General features: G+C 52.3%; 1 protein-coding gene across 1 annotated transcript; it reads right to left on the bottom strand.

Moving 5' to 3' along the window:
• Nucleotides 1–1895: 1895 nt before the first annotated feature.
• Nucleotides 1896–19598, bottom strand: LOC128827356 (ras-related protein Rab-11A-like). Its single transcript, XM_054011211.1, has 5 exons — nt 19461–19598; nt 5783–5978; nt 4866–5059; nt 3825–3905; nt 1896–3697 (listed from the first exon to the last, which is right to left on the bottom strand). The coding sequence occupies exons 1-5, from the start codon at nt 19498–19500 to the stop codon at nt 3558–3560; spliced, it is 651 nt and encodes a 216-aa protein (XP_053867186.1). The 5' UTR covers nt 19501–19598; the 3' UTR covers nt 1896–3557.
• Nucleotides 19599–21108: the final 1510 nt, after the last annotated feature.

Genomic DNA, 21108 nt, shown 5'->3' with positions numbered 1-21108 from the left:
GACTAACGGCCCTCTCTCCGCTACAGCTGGGGTTTAGAGGAGGAAGCACGTCAGACTATGCCCATTTGGCTACACTAGCATTTACAGTCGGTCTGTCACACAACGGGGCTCCAGGTGGCTTCACAGGGTCATGGTTCCTATTACACAGATGGGGAAACTGAGGCACAGAGTGGGGCAGGGACATGCCCAAGGTCACCCAGGGAACGAGTGGCATCATTGGGAACAGCGCCTGCCCAGATGCCTCCTCTTCTGCCCTGTCGCCAGGGGGGACCCTCTGCCACAGGGCTCGGTTCATGGCTGGCCCTCGCTGACTCTCACCTGGGTCTTTCCTTCCTGCGCTGGCTCACGACAAGTGATGTGGGAATCCGGCTCTAACGGCGCTGCTGGAAGGTCACTCGTTCCCCTCCCTCCCATCCCCCCACTGTCCCCTCACCCTATGCTAAGCCACAGGGGGGCCCCATGCCCACCCCTGAAGCAGACAGGAAGGGACTGGAGCCCAGCCTTCCCTCCAGCTGACATTGGCAGGGGGCGATCTCCCCCCTGGCACCCACACCCTTCATATGTGGTGCTGCTGCTCCACCACGCTCCTGGACCGCAGCCCCCCCTGCCAGTCCAATCTGGGGCCTCTCTTGAATAGCCGCTGCCCATCACACCAGGGTGGTTGGGTTGTTTTTTTTGCAATACAGGGAATCATGCACCAAGGGGCTGCAGCCCAGATGAGATAAATGGTGCCATTTGCCCCAGCAGCCTAGATCCACAATCAAACCCCGAGCTGCAGAAGCGAAAGGCTCATTTGTTCCCTTGGGCCCTTCTTAGACAGGGGATAAAGGAGCAGCGATCATTGATTGGCGTTTCAAGCCACCTGTTGAATGGACAAGCACCCACTGTCACCCCCTAAATCCAGCAAATAGCGCCACCTAGTGGCAGCAAGGGCACATAGCGACTTCATGCTTCCCTTCCCATTCACCCTCCTTTAACATTTGATGGGGGTGACAAAGGACGGGTGTTCAGAGCCCTTTGGGAGCACACTGCCCCTGGAGCTGAAATGCAGCCAGTTCTGGGGTGAAGCAAAGTTCGCAGCCATCTGGGAAGTGCATGGCACATGCACATGAACCTGAACGGCAGGTGGGGCATTGAGTCTCCAGGCCACTGCTTGTCACACCACGTCACCTCACAGGCAGCCTTAGCAGAGAACGACGGAGGCTTGATTGTAGAGACTGCACGCGGGGCCGCCAACTCAATGCTTTGCATAAAGCCCCAGCTGCTGGAGTCATGTGATTTACAGCAGCATGGCAGTTTTCCTTTAAACAAATAAAAACCATAAAAACATTTCCAGCCCTCCTGGCTGAGGAGTAAAGCTTGGTGACACAACCGGGCTAAGTATGACCTAAAGCCTCGGAGACCAGCAGGCAAAAGACAGAGCATCCCAATAATCTTATTTTGTAAATGGATCTCACAATATTTTTGAGGCCAGCCACATGATTTGTAAATGCCCGGGATCAATCCTATGAAGTCCCGCTCTCGCCCCTAGCCGGGGTCTCTCCAGAACAACATGCTTTGCTCCTGGGGGCAGGGAGGGGAAGAGAGGGTTGCTTGCAAGGTGTTGCCCATATGTCAATCCCCACAGAGTTTGCGATCTGGCATCCTTCACCACCCTTTTAAATAGGAACCTCAACTCCTCCTCCTCCAGATGGTTTATGCTGGGAAGTGTCCACACCATTGACCCCTGGAGGATAACAGCCTACTACCGCTGCCACTTAGGAGTTATCCCCTTGAGTAGGAGAGGCTCAGGCTTTTTAAATGCGGAAGGTCCCTAGGCTCTGACCCCACTGATGAGCCCGGTGGTGTAGGCTGAAGTCCCATGCCCCGTGACTGAGAGAGGGAGGCAACAGGGAAAGATGTTAGATATTTTATTTAAACCTTTTTTTTCCCCCAATACACACATTCAACAAAAACCAAGATGCAGTCAAGAGCAGATGTTAAAAGGCTCCATGATATTTACACAGGTTGGGTGGTGGTGGTGTGGGGCAGGGCAGGTTCAGAGCTGCACACAATCCAACCACAGCAGACAAAGGAGGGGGAAATAAGCCACCACCAGTTACCCCCCCACCCCTGCTCATCAGTGGCTGTGGCCCCAGCAGACAGGCTAATGACCATACAGACTCAACAGCCCAAACTCCCTTCTCAGCCCAGGTCCCTCTGAGACAAGCACTGGGGAATCTTGCCCGGACCTTCTCCATTCTTGGCTCAACCAGAAATGAGTTTCCAAGACTGGATCCAGACAAGGACATGCTTAAACTAACCAGCAGCCCCTGGCTTGCCCTTGTCTACACGTAGGGCTGAGCATAGCTGCGGCCACACCAAAGGCTGAGTAGGGGCTAGTCTCCAAGTGGGCGGGATCATACTGGGCAATTTTAGTAGGATTGGTGCCGAAGACAGCAAAGCTTTGGTTGCAGCAATGAAGTGACACCAGTTGACGATCCCGAGCCAGCAGCTACCCCGTTTAAAGTGGGGGCGGAAAGAGCATCAAGTTCTTCCTTTATCTTGAGTCCAAGGCTCTGCTAGGACAGCAGAGAACAGCGCCGGCTCTCCACTCCTTGCGGGAAACAGCCCCGCCCCTGGGGGGCACCCTCGGCTCTCGGGGATGTGACGGAGACACTGAGCACCCACCATGCTGGGTGAAGCCAATGGGAGTCGAGGCTCAGCCCCTCTGGAAATCCCGCGCTAGCCGGGGACCAAAACGGTCAGACGTGGGTGCCCGAAACGGAGGCACCGCAAACCACTAGTCACTCGCCACGTCAGTGCTCAGCCCGCGACAAAAGGCCGGGGATTCCGACGCCATTGATACTGGAGTAAATCCGGAGTGAACGCCGCCGGAACTCAAATCTAGCCCAACTCAGGAAGGACCAGAAAATAGTCAGCCAATCTGGGCTGGGCTCTTAGTGTGTCGCCCCAGGGCTTTCAGCGGAGTCACTCTGGATTAAGACGGGTGTAACTGCACTCTGCGTCCAGCCACCTCACTGCAAACAGAAGGGCTCTCCCCAGTGTCTTAATCAGACCTGTCTAGCGAGCCTACCTAGCAGCCACACCTACAGGGTTGGGCCGTCAGGGCCTTTGAGTCTTGTGTGAACCACACACATGCACTAGGCGATCAGGGATCTTAAAGAGTTTTTTTTGTTTTTGGTTTGTTTGTTTTAAAAGGAGAGGCAGGGCCAAAGGGGAGATCCCCACAATGTGTCTTCTCCCATTAGAGTAGGCCCTATATAAACATACGTCCAATAGTGTGCGGGAAGAGAGGGACATGATACCAGAGGAAATGATGATCTCAAATCGATAACACCCGTCTCCCCAAGGAAACGGCTGTGGCCCAGTTAGGTTTACGTAGGAGTTACATTAAATACAACAGTCCATGGGTTGCGGGAGGGAACAAGAGACAGGAAAATGACAGGATCTTATATAACACATGCTCTGACACCCCCCACACACACACCCAGGGAAGCAGCCCCGGCGGGGGACGACGGCAGGGGTCCGTCTGCCTCTGGTGTCTCCCCTCAGGATCATATGTTCTGACAGCAGGGAGCCTGTTTCCCATCCTGGTGAGTGGGCAGGACTTTGATAGGGTCAATGACCGTGCTGGACCCAAACTCCGGCTCCTGCTGACCAGTCATCTGCCTCTGCGACACGATGCGGTAGATTTCTGCAGGTGGGAGAAAGAGCAAACCCAGGCGGTGAGGGGGGTTTGTGTGCATCCCTTCCCACCCTCCCGCCACAATACGGGCCGCGGTCCCCACCCCACGGGAGCGAGGCGGCTGTGGGCCCCATACCTGCCAGGCTGCTGTGAAAGGCTGTCTCCACGTTGGTGGAGTCCAGGGCAGACGTCTCAATGAAGGACAGGCCGTTCTTCTCTGCAAGGAGAGAAAGCGGAGGGTTAAGACAGATGGACGCACCCAGCAGAACTCCCAGGTTCTCAACCCAGTCACTCAATCCCCCCCCCCCCCCCCCCAACAGACAGCTGATTCCTTTAACTGGCCTCTCTTAGAGGAACTGGTGCAACCCACAGCCCAGCAGACCCCATTGCTTATTGGGCAGGTCGGGCTGGAGATGGGACGTGCCGCTGGCTCCCCAGCTGTGACTGTCCAGAGCCCCCCTCCAGCCACTGGACGGCAGTGCCCTACGGACACTCCATCCATCCACGTCCGCGATGCCGGGCACATCCTCGGGTGAATGAGGAGGTGCCCGCTGCTGATTTACATGGGGGGGGGGCTGGGGGAGAGCAATCCCCCTCCCTCCCCCTTCTCCTGATGTCCTCTGCTAATTCGCCTCCATCTGCATTAGAGCAGCCCTGACCCCTCGCCTGGGCCGTCAGCCCCCTCCACACAACTGCCCCCCGACCCCCACTCACGCCAAGGAGCAGGGCTGGCCGGGCAGACCCAGAGGCTGGGGTTTGGGAGAGTCTCTAGGGTGAAATTGGCATGAAAAGCCATACAGGCCCCAGCTGAGCGGAGGGAGAATCTCCACCACTGGCGAGGGCTTATGACACACGGTTATGCAGTGCCAAGGCCACCCGGAGGAGGGCAGTGCGCTGGCTCGCTCATGCGCCCCCAACGTTCGACAGTATTGAAGAGGCAACACAAACCGTGTCAGGCTTCCCATGCACACCGGCAAACTGCTACCCCCGAGTATCACCCTCACCATTTAGCCTGGCCCCACTGAACCCCAGCCCTGTCCCCTCTCGGGATGCCAGCCCTGTCTCCCCAGGCGGGCCCTGCTCTGGGTTCAATCCAGTGGGTAAAGCAAAGAGAAACAGGAGAGAATTCCGGCGCTGTTCTCCCTGCAGCTCCCGGAGCAGGGAGCCGGGCCCGTACCTGCAAAGCTCTTGGCCTCGTCGGTGGGCACGGCACGGAGATGCCGCAGGTCGCTCTTGTTGCCCACCAGCATGATGACGATGTTGGCGTCGGCGTGGTCCTGCAGCTCCTTCAGCCAGCGCTCGGCGTTCTCGTAGGTCAGGTACTTGGCAATGTCGTAGACCAGGAGGGCACCCACCGCCCCCCGGTAATAGCTGCGTGGGAGAAAGAGCAGTGGTGTTGTCATGGGCTAGGCAGGAGGCACAGGGTGCCGGAGTGGAGCAGGTCAAGCTGGATCCAGCTTAGAGCAGCACGGACAGGGATTTGTTCCAGCTTCATACAGGGAGCTGCTGTGCTGTGAGAACAGTGGGAGACTGGGAGTCAAGACTCCTGGGTTCTATTCTCAGCTCTGGGGAGGGGAGTAGTGTCTAGTGGGTAGAGATCGGGGGGGGACTGGGAACTCCTGGGTTCTATTACCAGCTGTGCCCAAGGGGACATACCAAGCTGTGCCTCAGTGCACAATTAGCCTGTGGAACTCACTGCCACAGGATATCACTGGGGCCTTGTAACAGGCTGCTTTGCCCCTTTAAGGGTTATCACACACAGGTGCCAGGGAAGGGAGCAAGTGATTATAAAATGCCGGTGAGTGGCTCAGTAGTGGAGGAGACACAAGCAGCTGTATTGAAAGGGAGGGAGTGTCTTTTCAGCACAGAGAGCCAAGGGGGGCTGGGAGCTGTGGCCCAAGAAGCAGCAGGTGCTGGCCGTTCTCCGAGACAGCATCCTGGACTATCTGAAGCTTTGCTCCGATTCAGCCCGTCAGTTTCTATGTTACTGTGTGCTGCTAAGCAGCTGCCGTGTTCCACCCCAGAAGTGGCTGCATTCTGAAGGGACGTACTGCCCCTGCAACCCAGGCTCTAGGGTGAAATGCTACTACTCACGCCGAGGTGATGGCGCGGTAACGCTCTTGGCCCGCCGTGTCCCAGATCTGAGCCTTCACGGTCTTGTTGTCCACCTGGATGCTCCGGGTGGCGAACTCCACCCCGATGGTGCTCTTGCTTTCCAGGTTGAACTCATTGCGGGTGAAGCGCGAGAGGAGGTTGCTCTTCCCTACGCCGGAGTCCCCGATCAGCACCACTGAGAGGCACAAAGCGCAAGGTTAACGGCGGCCTACGGCACAAGGGTGCTTGCAATCTTCAAGTCTCACCTGGCACCGGCTGATGCAGAGCGAGTATTGTCCCCATTCTGCAGCTGGGAAAACCGAGGCACAGAGCAGCAATTTGGAGCACACTCTCAGGGCCTAGTCTACCCTGGCACTGGCCCTGGCCCAGAGCAGCTACACCAGCGCAAACCCTTCCTGTAGGTTTTGCACCAGCGCATACAGTAGTGGGCAGCAGCATTGCCCGTCTACACTAGGGGCTCCAGCCGCGTGGCTGTCCTGCTGCAGTCGGGCCTCATGTTAGCACGAAAGCCGGATTAGCACCAAGCGTTCTCCGTTTCGTGGCCCGGCGCCATTGAACCCAGCTCTGACTCATGCTGGGTTTTGGCCCCCGGAGCAGCCCGGTGGTGTAAAGCCATGGCCCCCAGTGCACCTTGTCAAGGAGCAGCCCGCAGTCAGACCCTCGATCTTACCCTAACGTGTCCCCGGTTGCTAACGCTGTCAGGGCGCGTGTGGCCGGGATCAAGGGGAGAGGCGACAGTTTCAGCAGTTGGGTTGTAAGGGACGAGGACGGGGGATCATTTAGTGGAACCAGCAGCAGGGACTTGGTAAGGCAAGGCTGACTCTTAAAGGGGTGCCTGAATCCAGCCCACCCCAGAATAATCTCAAATAGCCCTGAGCAGGCTCCGACCCCTTTGACTCCATCAGCCAAGCCTACTTGGGTCAGTAGTTTTGTAATAGCCACATTAAACCATTCAATTTTTTAGACAACAAATCCTGCGCCTTGCCAGGGGTCAGACTATCCGTGTTTCTCAAGGACCAGTCCGCGGACCGGTGCCGGTCCCCGAGAGCTCCCTGACGCAGCTTAGAAAGGCAAGCCGGTCCCTGGTATCGGAAAGGTTGAGGAACAATGGACTAGATGACCCCTTGTGGTACCTTCTAACCCTCTGGTTCTAGGATTCTATGAAATGTGATCCCAGAACCCCCCGTTCTCGGACATTGGAACCAAACACCACAGACACTCCACAGGCTTTAAACAGGTCTCAGGAAAATTCCTGCCAGAGCTGGAGAGATTGCAAAGGTTTCAATCTTCTGCCTCCTCCTCCCCCAATAAGACACACCCAAAGCAAGAAGTTGGCACCTGATGCAAATTTGGAGCCAGGGTTTGGGGTGGATGGAATTTGATGGAGAACTAGAAGCAGCAAGAGGAAGGAGGGGCTTGTGGCTAAGACACTGGGCTGGTCTTTGGAAGACGTGGGTTCCGTTCCCACCCTCTGCCACTGACTCCGTGCGTGACCTTGGGGGAGTCACCTGGTCTCCCTGGGTCAGGTTCTGATTTATACCACAGAGCAGTGTGAAAGGGCCTTATTGCAATTGGCCGTGTACTGTCACTTCACCCTGATGTGTAACTCCAACGTTCTGATCTGGAGCAGCTACCAGCTGGAGCTCTGGTGGAATGAGTTTGCTGGGTCTCAGTTCTTTCCAGACAAGCATCAGAAACTGCTGCTATCAATGGCATATACAGTCCCTGCCTGAAGAGCTAAACAGACAAGACAGATGGGGAAACTGAAGCACACAGTAGAACGGACTTCCCCAGGGTCAGAGCCCGGACTAGAACCCAGGTCCCCTGAGTCCTAGTTGTGTTCTAGCCACTAGGCCACACTGCCTCTTGAAGACAAAGGCCTGTCTTGCCACACAGAATAGTGGCCTACTACTGCTGCCAGCTAATGGAGTTGCTCCTTCATCTCAATTAGCAGAGAGGCCTCCGCACTTGGTGCTGAATGCCCAGAGGGTGGGTTAGAAAAAGCATTTCCTAGGAGTCCCAGCTTAGCCCTGTTCCGGGAGAACCCATGCATTAAAACGCCTCCATTAAACAAAAAGTGGTGCCCTGGGTTTTCTCTCTGTGGTTTCCACATCAAGTTTGTTCCGTTTATGACTCAGCAGAGAATGATTTTCCCCAACCACCGGCTCTGCAAACCCAGCTTGGGAGCGGAGACACAAAACTGCTCTGTCTCCCCCATAAACCAATGCTCCAAGGCAAAGGGGTGTGTGTGCGCGTGTGTGTGTGTGCACGTGTGTGTGTGTGTGTGCGCGCGCAATTAAACCCAAAGGGGGTGAATTCCAAACCAATGAAAGGAAAATACTTTTCTCCACACATACCTACAAGAGTTCTGTGAGCTCCGAGCAGGGTTAAACAAGGATTCAACATTTATACAGAGGGTTAGACAGGAAGATCTAGAGTTAGAAGATTGAAAACTTTGGAAAGGACAGAAAGCTGAGAACTGGGAATCAAGTTCTAGCTAATGGATGGTAAGGGTGGGGGGGGGGGGAATATTACCAGAAGCAGATTACAGCCATGGCAGAAATTCTTGCACTTCTCTCTGGTACTGGCCACAGGACAGTCTCGGAAATGGTTCTCTGGCGCCCGTTCTCTGAGCACCTCACAATCTCTAATGTATTGCTCCTTAAACCCATTTGTGAGGCAGGGCAGTGCTATTATCCCCATTGTATGGATGGGGAAACTGAGGCACAGAGCGAGAACAAGTGATGTGCCACGGGTCAGACGACTGTGGCAAACTAGGGAATTGAATGCTGCTCTCCCAAGTCCCAGGCTAACGCCCTAACTACCACACCGTCCTTCCTCACTGGTCTAATCCACTATAAATTACTACGTCCCCAAAAAACCCACTTCAGGCTCCCTTTTATCCCCAGAAGTGCCAAGGTAGGGGACTGCTTGTTTGCCGAGTCAGAAGACCAGACTCTAAGCCACAGGGAACAGCGAGAACGTTTCATAAAAATTACTTTTTCTGACTAAAATCTTTTTTTAAATAAGCCCCAGATAACCGAGTAACGCAGGGCCAGGGCGTGGGGAATCGCTTGACTGCAAGTGAATGACAGCAATCTATGAAACCTATTGTCGTGTGAAATGAGTCGCTGTTATTAGCAAGGTCGTTTGGAAGGCATGGAAGCATCGTTGATGATTGCAATATTTTTTAAAAGGTAGGACGTAACCAGGAGGGGCTGGACTTTGGAAATCCAGAATCAAAAGTCACCTGGTGTTAGGAGGCCAGAGAGGTGGCTGGTTTCTCGGCATATCAGGAGTGAGAATTGTACCTCGTATGATGGCATCAGGCAGCAAAAATACAGACCCAGGGGCCTGATTCTTATTCACGTTAAGGCCCTTTTGCACAGCTCTGGCATTGCTCATTCACCGTGGGGGCCATTCACATCACTGGCAGCATAAAGGGACTTTAAAGTAAGAATCAGACCTCTAGATATCACCACCTAGCTCTCATCCAGCACGCAAAGGAGTATCACTATCCCCATTGTACAGCTGGGGAAACTGAGGCACAGAGGGAGCTGTGACCTGCCTGTGGTCACCCAGGAGGTCAGCGGTAGAATTGGGAATATAACCCATAGTCTTCTGAATCCCAATCCAAAGCTTTATCTGCTAGGCCAGACTGGCTCCCTTAAGGAGAATAAGGAGTCTTCTGAATATTTCACACTGCCTGCATGGCCTGGAATTCAGAAGGCCTTTCTTTCTGTTCTCAGCTTTGCCACCAGCTTGCTGGGTGATCTCAGGCAAGTCCCTTTCTCCCATGGCTTGGAACAGAGCTGCCCAGAAAACAGATTTTCCATCCCGCAAAAAAATTCAAGACTGGAGGGGGGGGGGGGGGGGGGGGAGGGGTTGTCCTTCCTGATTGAGAAGAAAGAAAATGTCAGACATGTTTCTGGCAAAACAAAAATTCCAAACACAGTTTTGTTTCGGGTCAATTTCACCGCGCTAACTGTGAAATATTTTCATTTGATTGTGACCCTTGGCACTAAAAACATACAAAAGCACATTTCAAAATGAAAAGTGCTTTTGAAACGATAACTCCCAAACTGGTCATGCTGATAGCTGGACATTTAGACATTTTCAACATGCCCTTATAAAAATAATTGTCCAAGTTGATCGGATTTTGCCAAAACTTTCTGGTTTTGTTGAAACTGCATTTTCCAAGGGAAAACTGTTTCGAGGAAAGTTTTCCCACGAGCTGTATCCAGGAAGTGATGAAGCCAGCCCTTCAGAAGAGCGCACACAGTCACTCCAGAAATGAAGACACTACAGGAATAAACCAGATTCAGTGAGCCCTAGCAGGCCTCTTTGGGATTTGCCAATCAGCATTCATCAACAGGAACGTATCACTTCCTCTTGCTTAACCGCAGGGCTTCCTCCAGTTGCTGGTACTGCTAGTGTAACAGGTGATTCTGCCAAAGGAAGTAATGCCCACGCCTTTCCTCTCTGCCTACTTGAAAGCCTGAACTGATGGCTTTCTCCCCATGCTACAGGTGGGTCAAGTTGAGGAACGGAGAGGTGACATGACCGACCTGGGACAGCAGGCATCAGACCTCACTATACATACCCTCAGTAAGAGAGTCCCTGCTTCTGAGAGCTTACAGTTTAAATAGACAGGCAAAGGGTGTGTGGGTAAACTGAGGCACAGACAGGGGACATGACTTGCCCAGCATCACCCAGCTGGTCAGTGGCAGAGGCAGGAATCCAATTCTCTCCTCAGCTACACACCGCAGGGAAAGGCATTACAATAGCAGTGTAGATGTGGGAGGCGCTGCTTGGGTGTGTACAGAGCTGGGTAGGACATATACCCTTGGGGTTCAAGTGTGTAAGGCACTCTAGTGTGCGCACCCAAGCCGTTCCTCAGCATCTACATGGCTATTTATACCCAGGCTAGCCGGGCCTGCAGTGTCCCTGCTCACACGCCAATGTAAGTGTAGACGCGCCCTCAGACACACAGGACTTGGGATCAAGTTGGTTTTCCCCATGAATTAGCTATTCGGTGTCTTCTGCCCAGATGGACTGCCATATAGGGTGCTTCTGCGGTTCCCATCACCATAGCAACTGAGCAGGAGTGCCCCCAGAAATATTTCACATGGCCCAGGGCTCCCCGCCCCCTTCTCCCCGTGCTTGTAGCCACTCCGGAGGTTGACGTGACGTGAATACGGCTGCGGGCGCCATTGCAGGGGAGTAACTTGCAACTGAGCATCCCCTGGGAAGGAGGGAAGTCATTTCCTCCCCCATTGGAGGGATCAAAGAGGTTGATTGTGAGATCTCTGGACAGCTGAGAAGAGGGGGGAGTCTCCTACCACGCATAGCAGCTGCCCTCCAATACAGTGACAATTTCTCACAAGGCAGCACACCTGAAGGATACTGGGATGCCTACCCACAATGCAACAAGTTTAGGCCAAGCCCGAGCCGGATGCTATGAGGATGCAACCCAGTGAGAACCCCCAAAATAGCTGTGCTGATGGCCAACAAAACTATTCCCCAGGACAACTGTCTAGTGCAGACCCGGCCTGTGTAACTTGACACACATGGAGCCCATGACACAGCAGGGAATTGACCCTGGACCTTCCTAGTGTTAGTGTCTTAACCCCCCGGCCATCCTTCCTGTCCTTGCAAGCCTCTCTAACCATCGCTTCCCTAAAATCATATCCATTTCGCTAGTTGTTTTCTTGGGTCCACTCTGGCCCAAGGAGAGATGGAACAGCAACCCAGCGTCTTGCCTGTTTCTTTCTGATGATTGTCCAGGTTTCACACATCTCCTAAGTACTGAACGACTCAGAGCTCCACGCTAGGGTTCGTTTGCTGTATAAGAAGTGCTCGGATCTAACTCTCCTTGTTTGTCTCTAGCCCACAGAGGAGTATTGGGGATTGACGCTGCAGTAATTTGTCACCGCCTAAATTCCTATCTGGTGACGGGAAAACGTGTCACCGTGGTAAAACCTCAGAAGATTGGGTGGGGAAAAGGAGAAAGCAACAGGTCTGAATTCTCACTTACGGTCAGGTTTGGTCTGCACCAGGCTTTTTACCAGCATAATTCTGTTGGTCGGGGGCCTGTAGGAGTGATCCTTGACAGACACGCGCTGTGCTGGCAGAAGGCCCTACTGTAGATACAGTTATACCTGCAAAACTGTGCTTTTACCAGTACAACTTGGTCTGCTCTCTCTGTGTGTGTGTGTGTGTGTGTGTGTGTGTGTGTGTGTGTGTGTGTGTGTGTATTTGGGATGGAGCGGGGAAGAAGTGCAGCTGGAATAAGCAATGCTGGTATAAATTGCATCCATCTATGAGGACTTTGCCAGTCTGGAGTGTAACTAAGAACTCGGGTCACGGGCTTTGTACCTTTGGATACATTGTGAGAAACAATGATTCTTACTCTAGCCACCTTTCATGCAGAAAGCATCTTACAACCGCATGAGACACAACACCCCTGGGGAGTTGCACCTGTTGCCCAGGTGGGGAAACTGAGGCACTAATGCAACTTGCCCAAGGTCACGCAGCAAGTCAGTGGCAGAGCTGGGAAGAGAATCCAGCAGGCCTGTGGTCTCTCTGCTCAAGGTCCCCACGCTGCTTGCCTGCAGTAGCAGAGGAGACAGACGAGAAGGCAGGATATAGGGGAAGAGTGAAGAGACTGAAAGGGGCACGCAAGTGTGATTTAACAGAATATGGCCACAAGGGAAGAGCTCTGGAGCACATTAGCTCATCGTCCTCAGAGGTGAGGTGTGAGCAGTGGACTGGGAGCCAGGAACTCAGAGCTGTAATCCCAGCACTGACACCCACATGGTTGCAGGATCCTGGCCTCTGTGCCTCTATTTCCCCATGGGTGAGCCAGGGACGAGGACTCTGACCCCCAATCACAGCACGGGTTTAATTCAGATTTGCAAAGTCGTCTGAAATCAGTGCCGTGAGTTAGTACGTAGCAAATGCGGTTATTAATAGGACAAGCTTGGGAGTCCAGAAGGAATCGAAAATAGTCTGTAAATCACTTAGGAACGATGGTAAGCCCCAAGCTGCTCACATGGCCGTTTGGAACGTCACAGCAACTGTGGGAATAGGCTCAGATCCCCTGGCACCTAAATCGAGGCCCTGCCGTCTGAGTTAAAGGAGAATCGCCACTAGGTGTTAGCAGTATAGGGGCTATGACCTACAGCAGAGCAGTTCGGATTCCACCCAACACCCAGAGCACATGAAGAAGTAAAAGCACTGCAAAGCAGGCTACCCGTGAAAAGGGCATGTGGTCTAGGGAAGGCTTCCTAGCCTTGAAAATAAGCAGTTATAGGTTCAAGTCCCATTTGATTATTTATAGAAAGGGGTTAAAAACGCTCTGTCTGGTGCTTTGCAGGAGACCAGAACAGTCCTTTCTGGCCTTAACATCTGTGCAATCAGATTTAAATAACTTCCATTCTGCTGCCACCTTGCAACCCTGCGCAGAATTCACCCCGCCTTAACCTTCTCTCGGCAGTGCCTTTTGCACTGAATAGCCCGTGTCCTTCAAAGCCTCGGTAGCGGGCACCATGGATATTCCACTGGAGAGAACAATGGATACAGCCTTGAGCTTACAGGAGCGCCAGGGAAGAAGTGGAGACTGAGAAGGGTTGGAAGAAAGACTGAATTCGCAGCCCCCTTGCATGGTCAGAGCAATATAAGAACGGCCATACTGGATCAGACCAATGGTCCATCTAGTCCAGTACCCTGGGTCAAACAGTGGCCAGTAACAGAGCTTCAGGGGGAGCGTACAGAACAGGGCAAATTTGGAGAGATCCACCCCGTCTTCCCCTCCCAGTTTCTGGCCGTCAGAGGTTTAGAGTGGCTGGAGCATGGGATTGCGTCCCTGATCCTCTTGGCTAATATCTTTTTAACTTATCTAGTTCTTTTTTGAACCCAGTTATGCTTTTGGGCATTACAATGTCCCACGGCAATGAGGTTAATTGTGCGTTGTGTGAAAAAGTACTTCTTCCTGTTTGTATTAAACCTGCTGCCTATTAATTTCCTCAATGAAAAACAGCCATAATTTGGGGAAAATGGGCCCAATTCTGATCTGACAGACACTGATTTTAAAAGGTTGCAACTCCACTGATTGTAGTGGAGTTATTCTCAATCACCATGGGGGTACCCGAGCTCGGACTCAGGCCTGAGGTTTCCTGCATGTGTAGCAACCTGCATGGAACTGTGGAGGGAGGAGCAGAGGCTGCAAGAGGGAAGAGTTTGGAGGAGGCACCTGGAAGTCAGTCTGTGTGCACATGGCTGGAATGCTAGCTGCAGCATTTGTGTGAGCAGCTCTCTTAAGAAACAGTTTTAGAAACCTGGAGGCCTCTCATGTGTGTGGTACATGAAACAATGGAGATTTAGGGCCTTATTCTCATTTATATTCAGGCCCCATTTACAATCCTCTGGCAGTATAAAGGAGCCTTCAAGAGGGTGGTGATGATAGTTGTACATTAAGGCCCCTAGAGAGGAAGGATGTCCCAGCGGTTAAGGTGCAAGCTAGGACCGGAGAGAGCTGGGCTCAATTCCCTGCTCTTCCACGGACTCTGCGGGTAGCCTTGGGCAAGTCATTTAGCCCCTCTGTGCTTCTGTTCTCCCTGGGGCACAATGGGGATAACAGCTCTGCCCTGCCTCACAGAGATGTTGTGAGGATAAATACCTTGAGGATGGTGAGCTGCTCCAATATTACGGGGATGGGGCCAGTTACGTATCTTAGCCCCTGTTGCCAGAGGGGTGTCAAGGAGAATCAGGCCATAGACCTTGTCCACACCCAGGCTTAACTAAAGGTGGGGCTGTTTTAAAGTCAACTAGTGAAAACCCTGGTTTATAGCAATTTAGTTCAAGTCGATTTCTTGCCTGTGAAGTTATCACATGCTGCCGCCTCCAACTGATCAGGAACCCCCCTCAAATCCCCTTCATCTTCAATGGGCTGGCAGCTACAGAAGGCGGGCACCCCCAAGTCCTTCACTAGCGAGTGGGGTGAAGTTTGAGTTCCATTGGATTCGTACGTTTCGGGTACTGCAAATACCCCAGGGTTTTCAATGCCTGATCTGCCACAATCAGGGTGCATGTTTGAATTAAGTGAAAAGGAGCTGGGAAGGAGGCTCTCTTCACCAAAGCACCGATTCTCTGCCCCCCGCTATCTTATCATTTGCACCAGTGCGAAATGCTACCATGCCGGAATGGAAGCATTTTGCCTCAGTGTCAAGTGACTCCATGTGTAGGTGCCGGGCAATGGAGATTCAGGCCCAGGTCTCACCCCCCACCTTTAGGTCAGTTTCCCCATTGCCCGAAAGAGCTCTGCACAAGAGACAGGTGTGTCCGGGAGGGAGCCAGGCAAGGAGCTGCTGGTTTTATAGGAAACCACCTGAAAGGCACAAGCGGCTTGAGCCGTTTATAGCCTTTCAGAGAAGTGCTTGGAAAGGGAAGTGACTCATCAGGAGCAGAGCAGGATGACTTCATGCATCCTGGGCTTGATTCATCAGTAGATGATATCTTGCCAGTCCAGCCTCTCCTTGCTTCCAAACCCTTTCTGTGTCCTAATTCACCTGTGGCCGGCTACCGCTAGATGGTTGCTAAACGGCCCCATGGCAGGCACTCGGAACGTCATGGCAACGACGGGGATAGAACCCAGGTCCTCTAGCACAAGAGCCTGCCACCTGAGCGACAGGAGAATCCCCATCAGCTGGCAGCAGTAAATAGCCTATGACACACAGTGGAGCAGTGCTGGTTCCATCCAGCAAAGGACAGTGGCACAGGGGGGAGGGATAGCTCAGTGTTTTGAGCACTGGCCTGCTAAACCCAGGGTTGTGAGTTCAACACCTTGAGGGGGGCGTTTAGGGATGGGGGGGGGGGGAAGTGTGACTGTACTTGGTCCTGCTAGTGAAGGCAGAGGACTGGACTTGATGACCTTTCAAGGTCCCTTCCAGTTCTATGAGATAGGAATATCTCCATATAGTAGAGTAGTATACATGCAATAGCATGATAATATGTTGAAAAATCTATGTTTGCAATTCTAAGGAAGGGTAGAAGGGAGAACAGCAAAATAGAGACAATGGATTTCAGGAAGGCAGATTTTGGGAAGCTCAGAGAGCTGATAGGTAAGGTCCCATGGGAATCAAGACTGAGGGGAAAAACAACTGAGGAGAGTTGGCAGTTTTTCAAAGGGACACTATTAAGGGCCCAAAAGCAAGCTATTCCGCTGGTTAGGAAAGATAGAAAATGTGGCAAAAGACCACCTTGGCTTAACCACGAGATCTTGCACGATCTAAAAAATAAAAAGGAGTCATATAAAAAATGGAAACTAGGACAGATTACAAAGGATGAATATAGGCAAACAACACAGGAATGCAGGGGCAAGATTAGAAAGGCAAAGGCACAAAATGAGCTCAAACTAGCTACGGGAATAAAAGGAAACAAGAAGACTTTTTATCAATACATTAGAAGCAAGAGGAAGACCAAAGACAGGGTAGGCCCACTGCTTAGTGAAGAGGGAGAAACAGTAACAGGAAACTTGGAAATGGCAGAGATGCTTAATGACTTCTTTGTTTCGGTCTTCACCGAGAAGTCTGAAGGAATGCCTAACATAGTGAATGCTAATGGGAAGGGGGTAGGTTTAGCGGATAAAATAAAAAAAGAACAAGTTAAAAATCACTTAGAAAAGTTAGATGCCTGCAAGTCACCCGGGCCTGATGAAATGCATCCTAGAATACTCAAGGAGCTAATAGAGGAGGTATCTGAGCCTCTAGCTATTATCTTTGGAAAGTCATGGGAGACGGGAGAGATTCCAGAAGACTGGAAAAGGGCAAATATAGTGCCCATCTATAAAAAGGGAACTAAAAACAACCCAGGTAACTACAGACCAGTTAGTTTAACTTCTGTGCCAGGGAAGATAATGGAGCAAGTAATTAAGGAAATCATCTGCCAACACTTGGAAGGTGGTAAGGTGATAGGGAATAGCCAGCATGGATTTGTGAAGAACAAATCATGTCAAACCAATCTGATAGCTTTCTTTGATAGGATAACGAGCCTTGTGGATAAGGGTGAAGCGGTGGATGTGGTATACCTAGACTTTAGTAAGGCATTTGATACGGTCTCGCATGATATTCTTATCGATAAACTAGGCAAATACAAATTAGATGGGGCTACTATAAGGTGGGTGCATAACTGGCTGGATAATCGTACTCAGAGAGTTGTTATTAATGGTTCCCAATCCTGCTGGAAAGGCGTAACGAGTGGAGTACCGCAGGGGTCTGTTTTGGGACCGGCTCTGTTCAATATCTTCATCAACGACTTAGATATTGGCATAGAAAGTACGCTTATTAAGTTTGCGGATGATACCAAACTGGGAGGGATTGCAACTACTTTGGAGGACAGGGTCATAATTCAAAATGATCTGGACAAATTGGAGAAATGGTCTGAGTTAAACAGGATGAAGTTTAACAAAGACAAATGCAAAGTGCTCCACTTAGGAAGGAAAAATCAATTTCACACATACAGAATGGGAAAAGACTGTCTAGGAAGGAGTACGGCAGAAAGGGATCTAGGGGTTATAGTGGACCACAAGCTAAATATGAGTCAACAGTGTGATGCTGTTGCAAACAAAGCAAACATGATTCTGGGATGCATTAACAGGTGTGTTGTGAGCAAGACACGAGAAGTCATTCTTCCGCTCTACTCTGCTCTGGTTAGGCCTCAGCTGGAGTATTGTGTCCAGTTCTGGGCGCCGCATTTTAAAAAAGATGTGGAGAAACTGGAAAGGGTCCAAAGAAGAGCAACAAGAATGATTAAAGGTCTTGAGAACATGACCTATGAAGGAAGGCTGAAAGAATTGGGTTTGTTTAGTTTGGAAAAGAGAAGACTGAGAGGGGACATGATAGCAGTTTTCAGGTATATAAAAGGGTGTCATAAGGAGGAGGGAGAGAACTTGTTCACCTTAGCCTCTAAGGATAGAACCAGAAACAATGGGTTTAAACTGCAGCAAGGGAGGTCTAGATTGGACATTAGGAAAAAGTTCCTAACTGTCAGGGTGGTTAAACACTGGAACAAATTGCCTAGGGAGGTTGTGGAATCTCCGTCTCTGGAGATATTTAAGGGTAGGTTAGATAAATGTCTACTAGGGATGGTCTAGGCAGTATTTGGTCCTGCCATGCGGGCAGGGGACTGGACTCGATGACCTCTCGAGGTCCCTTCCAGTCCTAGAATCTATGAATCTATGAATCTATGAATCTATGTTCAAAGCATTTTAAGTCCCCATAGCCTTTGCTAGAACTTAGAGAGAGAAGTGTGTTAGAGGTCAGAGATACACACAACTAGCAGCAGCTAGTGCCTGGTATCCACGGGTCTCAAAGCACTTTGCAAACATTAGCACATTAACCTTTGCATCCCACCCCCCCAGCCCCCGCGAGAGGTCAGTATTATTCCCATCGCGCACACGGGGAAACTGAGGCACGGAGCATTGCTGGGACTTGCCCAAGTCACCCAGTGACTGTGTGTAGAGCTGGGAGTAGTAGAACCCAGGAGTCCTGACTCACAGCCCTGTGCTCCAGCCACAAGCCCCTCCCCTTCCCAATTGCAGCAGAAGTAGTGACATCACTTGTTTCAATATTACTCACTTAAAGAAACCAGCATCACCTCTGTGCTTTGTGCACCAGGTCAGCTCAGAACAGGCTGCTGAAACCTGCCGGGGCAGGCAGATACCGAGGGGATGGGCACTGCTCAGACACCGGGGCTGCGTGGTGCAGGGGGAGGTTTACGCGGCAGAACTGTGAGGCTGCATTGAGCTGACTGGGCTAGCAAGGGGTTTTCCCCTCATCACAGCCCAGCTGGGGCATCCCCCCACTGATTTTCCCTCACACACACACAGTCTGGGCCCCACACCCAGGCCAGTAATCAAGGCAGGGTTACCAGTCCAGTGAAGCCAGAGAGAACCACATGGGCTGTCAGTGTCCAGCAGCCTCCATAGAGTAACCCACCCACCCGCCCTACTAGGATGCTCTCTAGGTCAGGGCATCTTTCCATTATAGATTTGTACATGTACCTAGCACCCCCTGATCAGGCTGCTAGGCACTATCCCCCTCTCCCCCCCCAGACAACCACCACCACCAATGCCCATCACTTCCCCCCACCGACCCCCTGCAATGCACCTGGCCGTAAAGGACTCTTGCCTCAGTGAGCAGCCCTCTTCCCATCCCCCAGCATCCGAGCAGGTGCCATAAAGTCAAGGGGATGCCCTCCCTCCCCCCGATTCTGGATTCAGAGCCACCCACGCAGGCGGCTTTTTTCAAGTGGGATCATGGATGATGATTATTTGCATTGCAGTAGCGCCGGGAAGCCCCCATCTTGGCCCAAGATCCCACGGCGCTAGGTGCTGTACGAATACAGAACAAAACGACACCCCCTTGCCCCGCAGAGCTTGCAATCTAAACATGGGCCATGGAAGGGGAAGACAGAGTTAGACCAGCAGGATCCCAAGGGGAGCTGAGTCAGGGGGCTCTGGTTCCGGGCCATCGCCGGGTGGAGGAGAGAGCCGCTGAGACTGGCAATAACTCATCTCCCAGCCCAGGCTGGGCAGGTGCCTCCCAGGGATGGAAGCAGCGAAGCCCGGTTGCAAAGGAAGCCCAAGGAGGAAAGTTACCTTTGAAGAGATAATCATACTCATCGTCCTTGCCACGCATCCTGCCGCCCGCTCCCTAGGTGAGGCGTCCTCCCCGTGCACACCTGGGCTCTGGTCCCCCTGCCCCCAGACTCTGGGAAAGCTGATCTCAGCCCTCTGGGATTTCCTGGGCTGGGCCAGCAGACCTCACCAAGCCTTCCCTGCACGCCCATTGGCCTGCTGCTCTCCGCCTCTCCTGCTCTGACTGGCCGGCGGGGCTGTCCCTCACTGGCCAGGCCGGCAAGGCACTCACCTGGCACAGGTATGCGGGGTGGGGCTTACATGATTTTTTTTTAAAGGAGCCGTGTCTCTTTTTTCCTCTCTCTTGGGTGGTGATGGGAGAGGGTCAGAAGGCAGATGAATAGGATGGGCGGAGCAGGGAGGCTGGCTCTCTCCCCTAGCTGGCAGCCTCTTTGAGGGAGAACTTGTAAAGCACACCCAGTGCCTGTCATATTCCTTTAACTCTTTGTCTTGAACATGAAGTCACACATGGGGGCGGGGGAGATGGGGTGAGGGTTTTTTTGTGTGACTATGTTAATAAAATGATCTGCCTGGCATGTGTATATGTGTGCACCACTGCCTCTGCTGGATGGAATCAGAACGGCTGTTCTGTGTGTCATAGACCCTTCACTGCCCGTGGCTCTTGAGCTAGGAGGATCTTTGTTCTAGCCGTGATGGAGCAGCAGAGGTCAGCTGCCCCCTCCAAATGCACATGTGTTTGCTCAGACACGTGCATACCCACTCTCACTTGCACACTCATGTGCAGGCACATACCGGTACACACATTTATTCATAGAATCATAGGGTTAGAAGGGACCGCAAAGGTCATCTAGTCTAACCCTCTGCCAAGATGCAGGATTTGTGTGTTCACTTGCACACTCACGCTCATGTTCACTCACTTGCACACTTGTATGAATGCGCACACACTTTCTTTGCACACTCATGCAGGTGCACTTGTACGCGCTTGCACTCACATGGATGCACACTCATGCTTGCACACTTGTGTGAATGCACATACATTTACTTTGCACAGTTGTGCAGGTGCACCTGTACTCGCTTGCACTCTGTGGATGCACACTCACACTTGCACACTCATGCATGCACACACTCATGTACACTCACATGCTCACACTCATACACATGCATGCTCAATCATACTCGTGTGCATATGTACACACCCGTTTACACACGTGCATTCATGCTTGTGCGCACACACACACCCTGCGTGGCTCTCCCCCACACACCAAAGTTTTGGGTTTGTTCCAATTAGCCCCAAAATTTCAGCACAAGCTCTAACCCGGCTCCCCTGGGAAACAGGGCCCCAGCTCTCAGCTCCGTGAGCCTTGCAGCTAATCTGACCAGACCTTCAGGTTGATGGCTCATCGGCGGCCCCTGAGGCTGATGTCATTAGCCAAGGTCCCTGCAGCTCTAGGGAGGGGCTGATTGACATGGTTGCTCCCTGGGAGGCGGGTCTGTATGCAGTGAACAACCTCTGGCCTCCCTCCCGCCCCAGCCCATGACCTGCCAAGAAGGCAGTTCAGCCCCCCCTCCCGCAGCAGACCAACACTAAGCAGCCCCCATGGGTGAGATACAGTCTCCCATCCCCCATCCCTTAGCGTAACCAGCTCCT

This window comes from Malaclemys terrapin, chromosome 21 (genome assembly GCF_027887155.1).
Source record: "Malaclemys terrapin pileata isolate rMalTer1 chromosome 21, rMalTer1.hap1, whole genome shotgun sequence".
NCBI lineage: Eukaryota > Metazoa > Chordata > Testudines > Emydidae > Malaclemys > Malaclemys terrapin.
The sequence above is the reverse complement of the archived record's forward strand: the minus strand, read 5'-3'. Positions and strand labels throughout refer to the sequence as shown.

Bases quoted from the DNA above. Each gene is read 5' to 3' on its own strand.
- LOC128827356 (XM_054011211.1), bottom strand. From the start codon at position 19,500: ATGCGTGGCAAGGACGATGAGTATGATTATCTCTTCAAAG. The intron at 5,060-5,782 runs GTGAGTAGTAGC...TCTCCCACGCAG, and splicing joins TACCGCGCCATCACCTCGGC to CTATTACCGGGGGGCGGTGG. The intron at 3,906-4,865 runs GTACGGGCCCGG...CTCTCCTTGCAG, and splicing joins CGAGGCCAAGAGCTTTGCAG to AGAAGAACGGCCTGTCCTTC.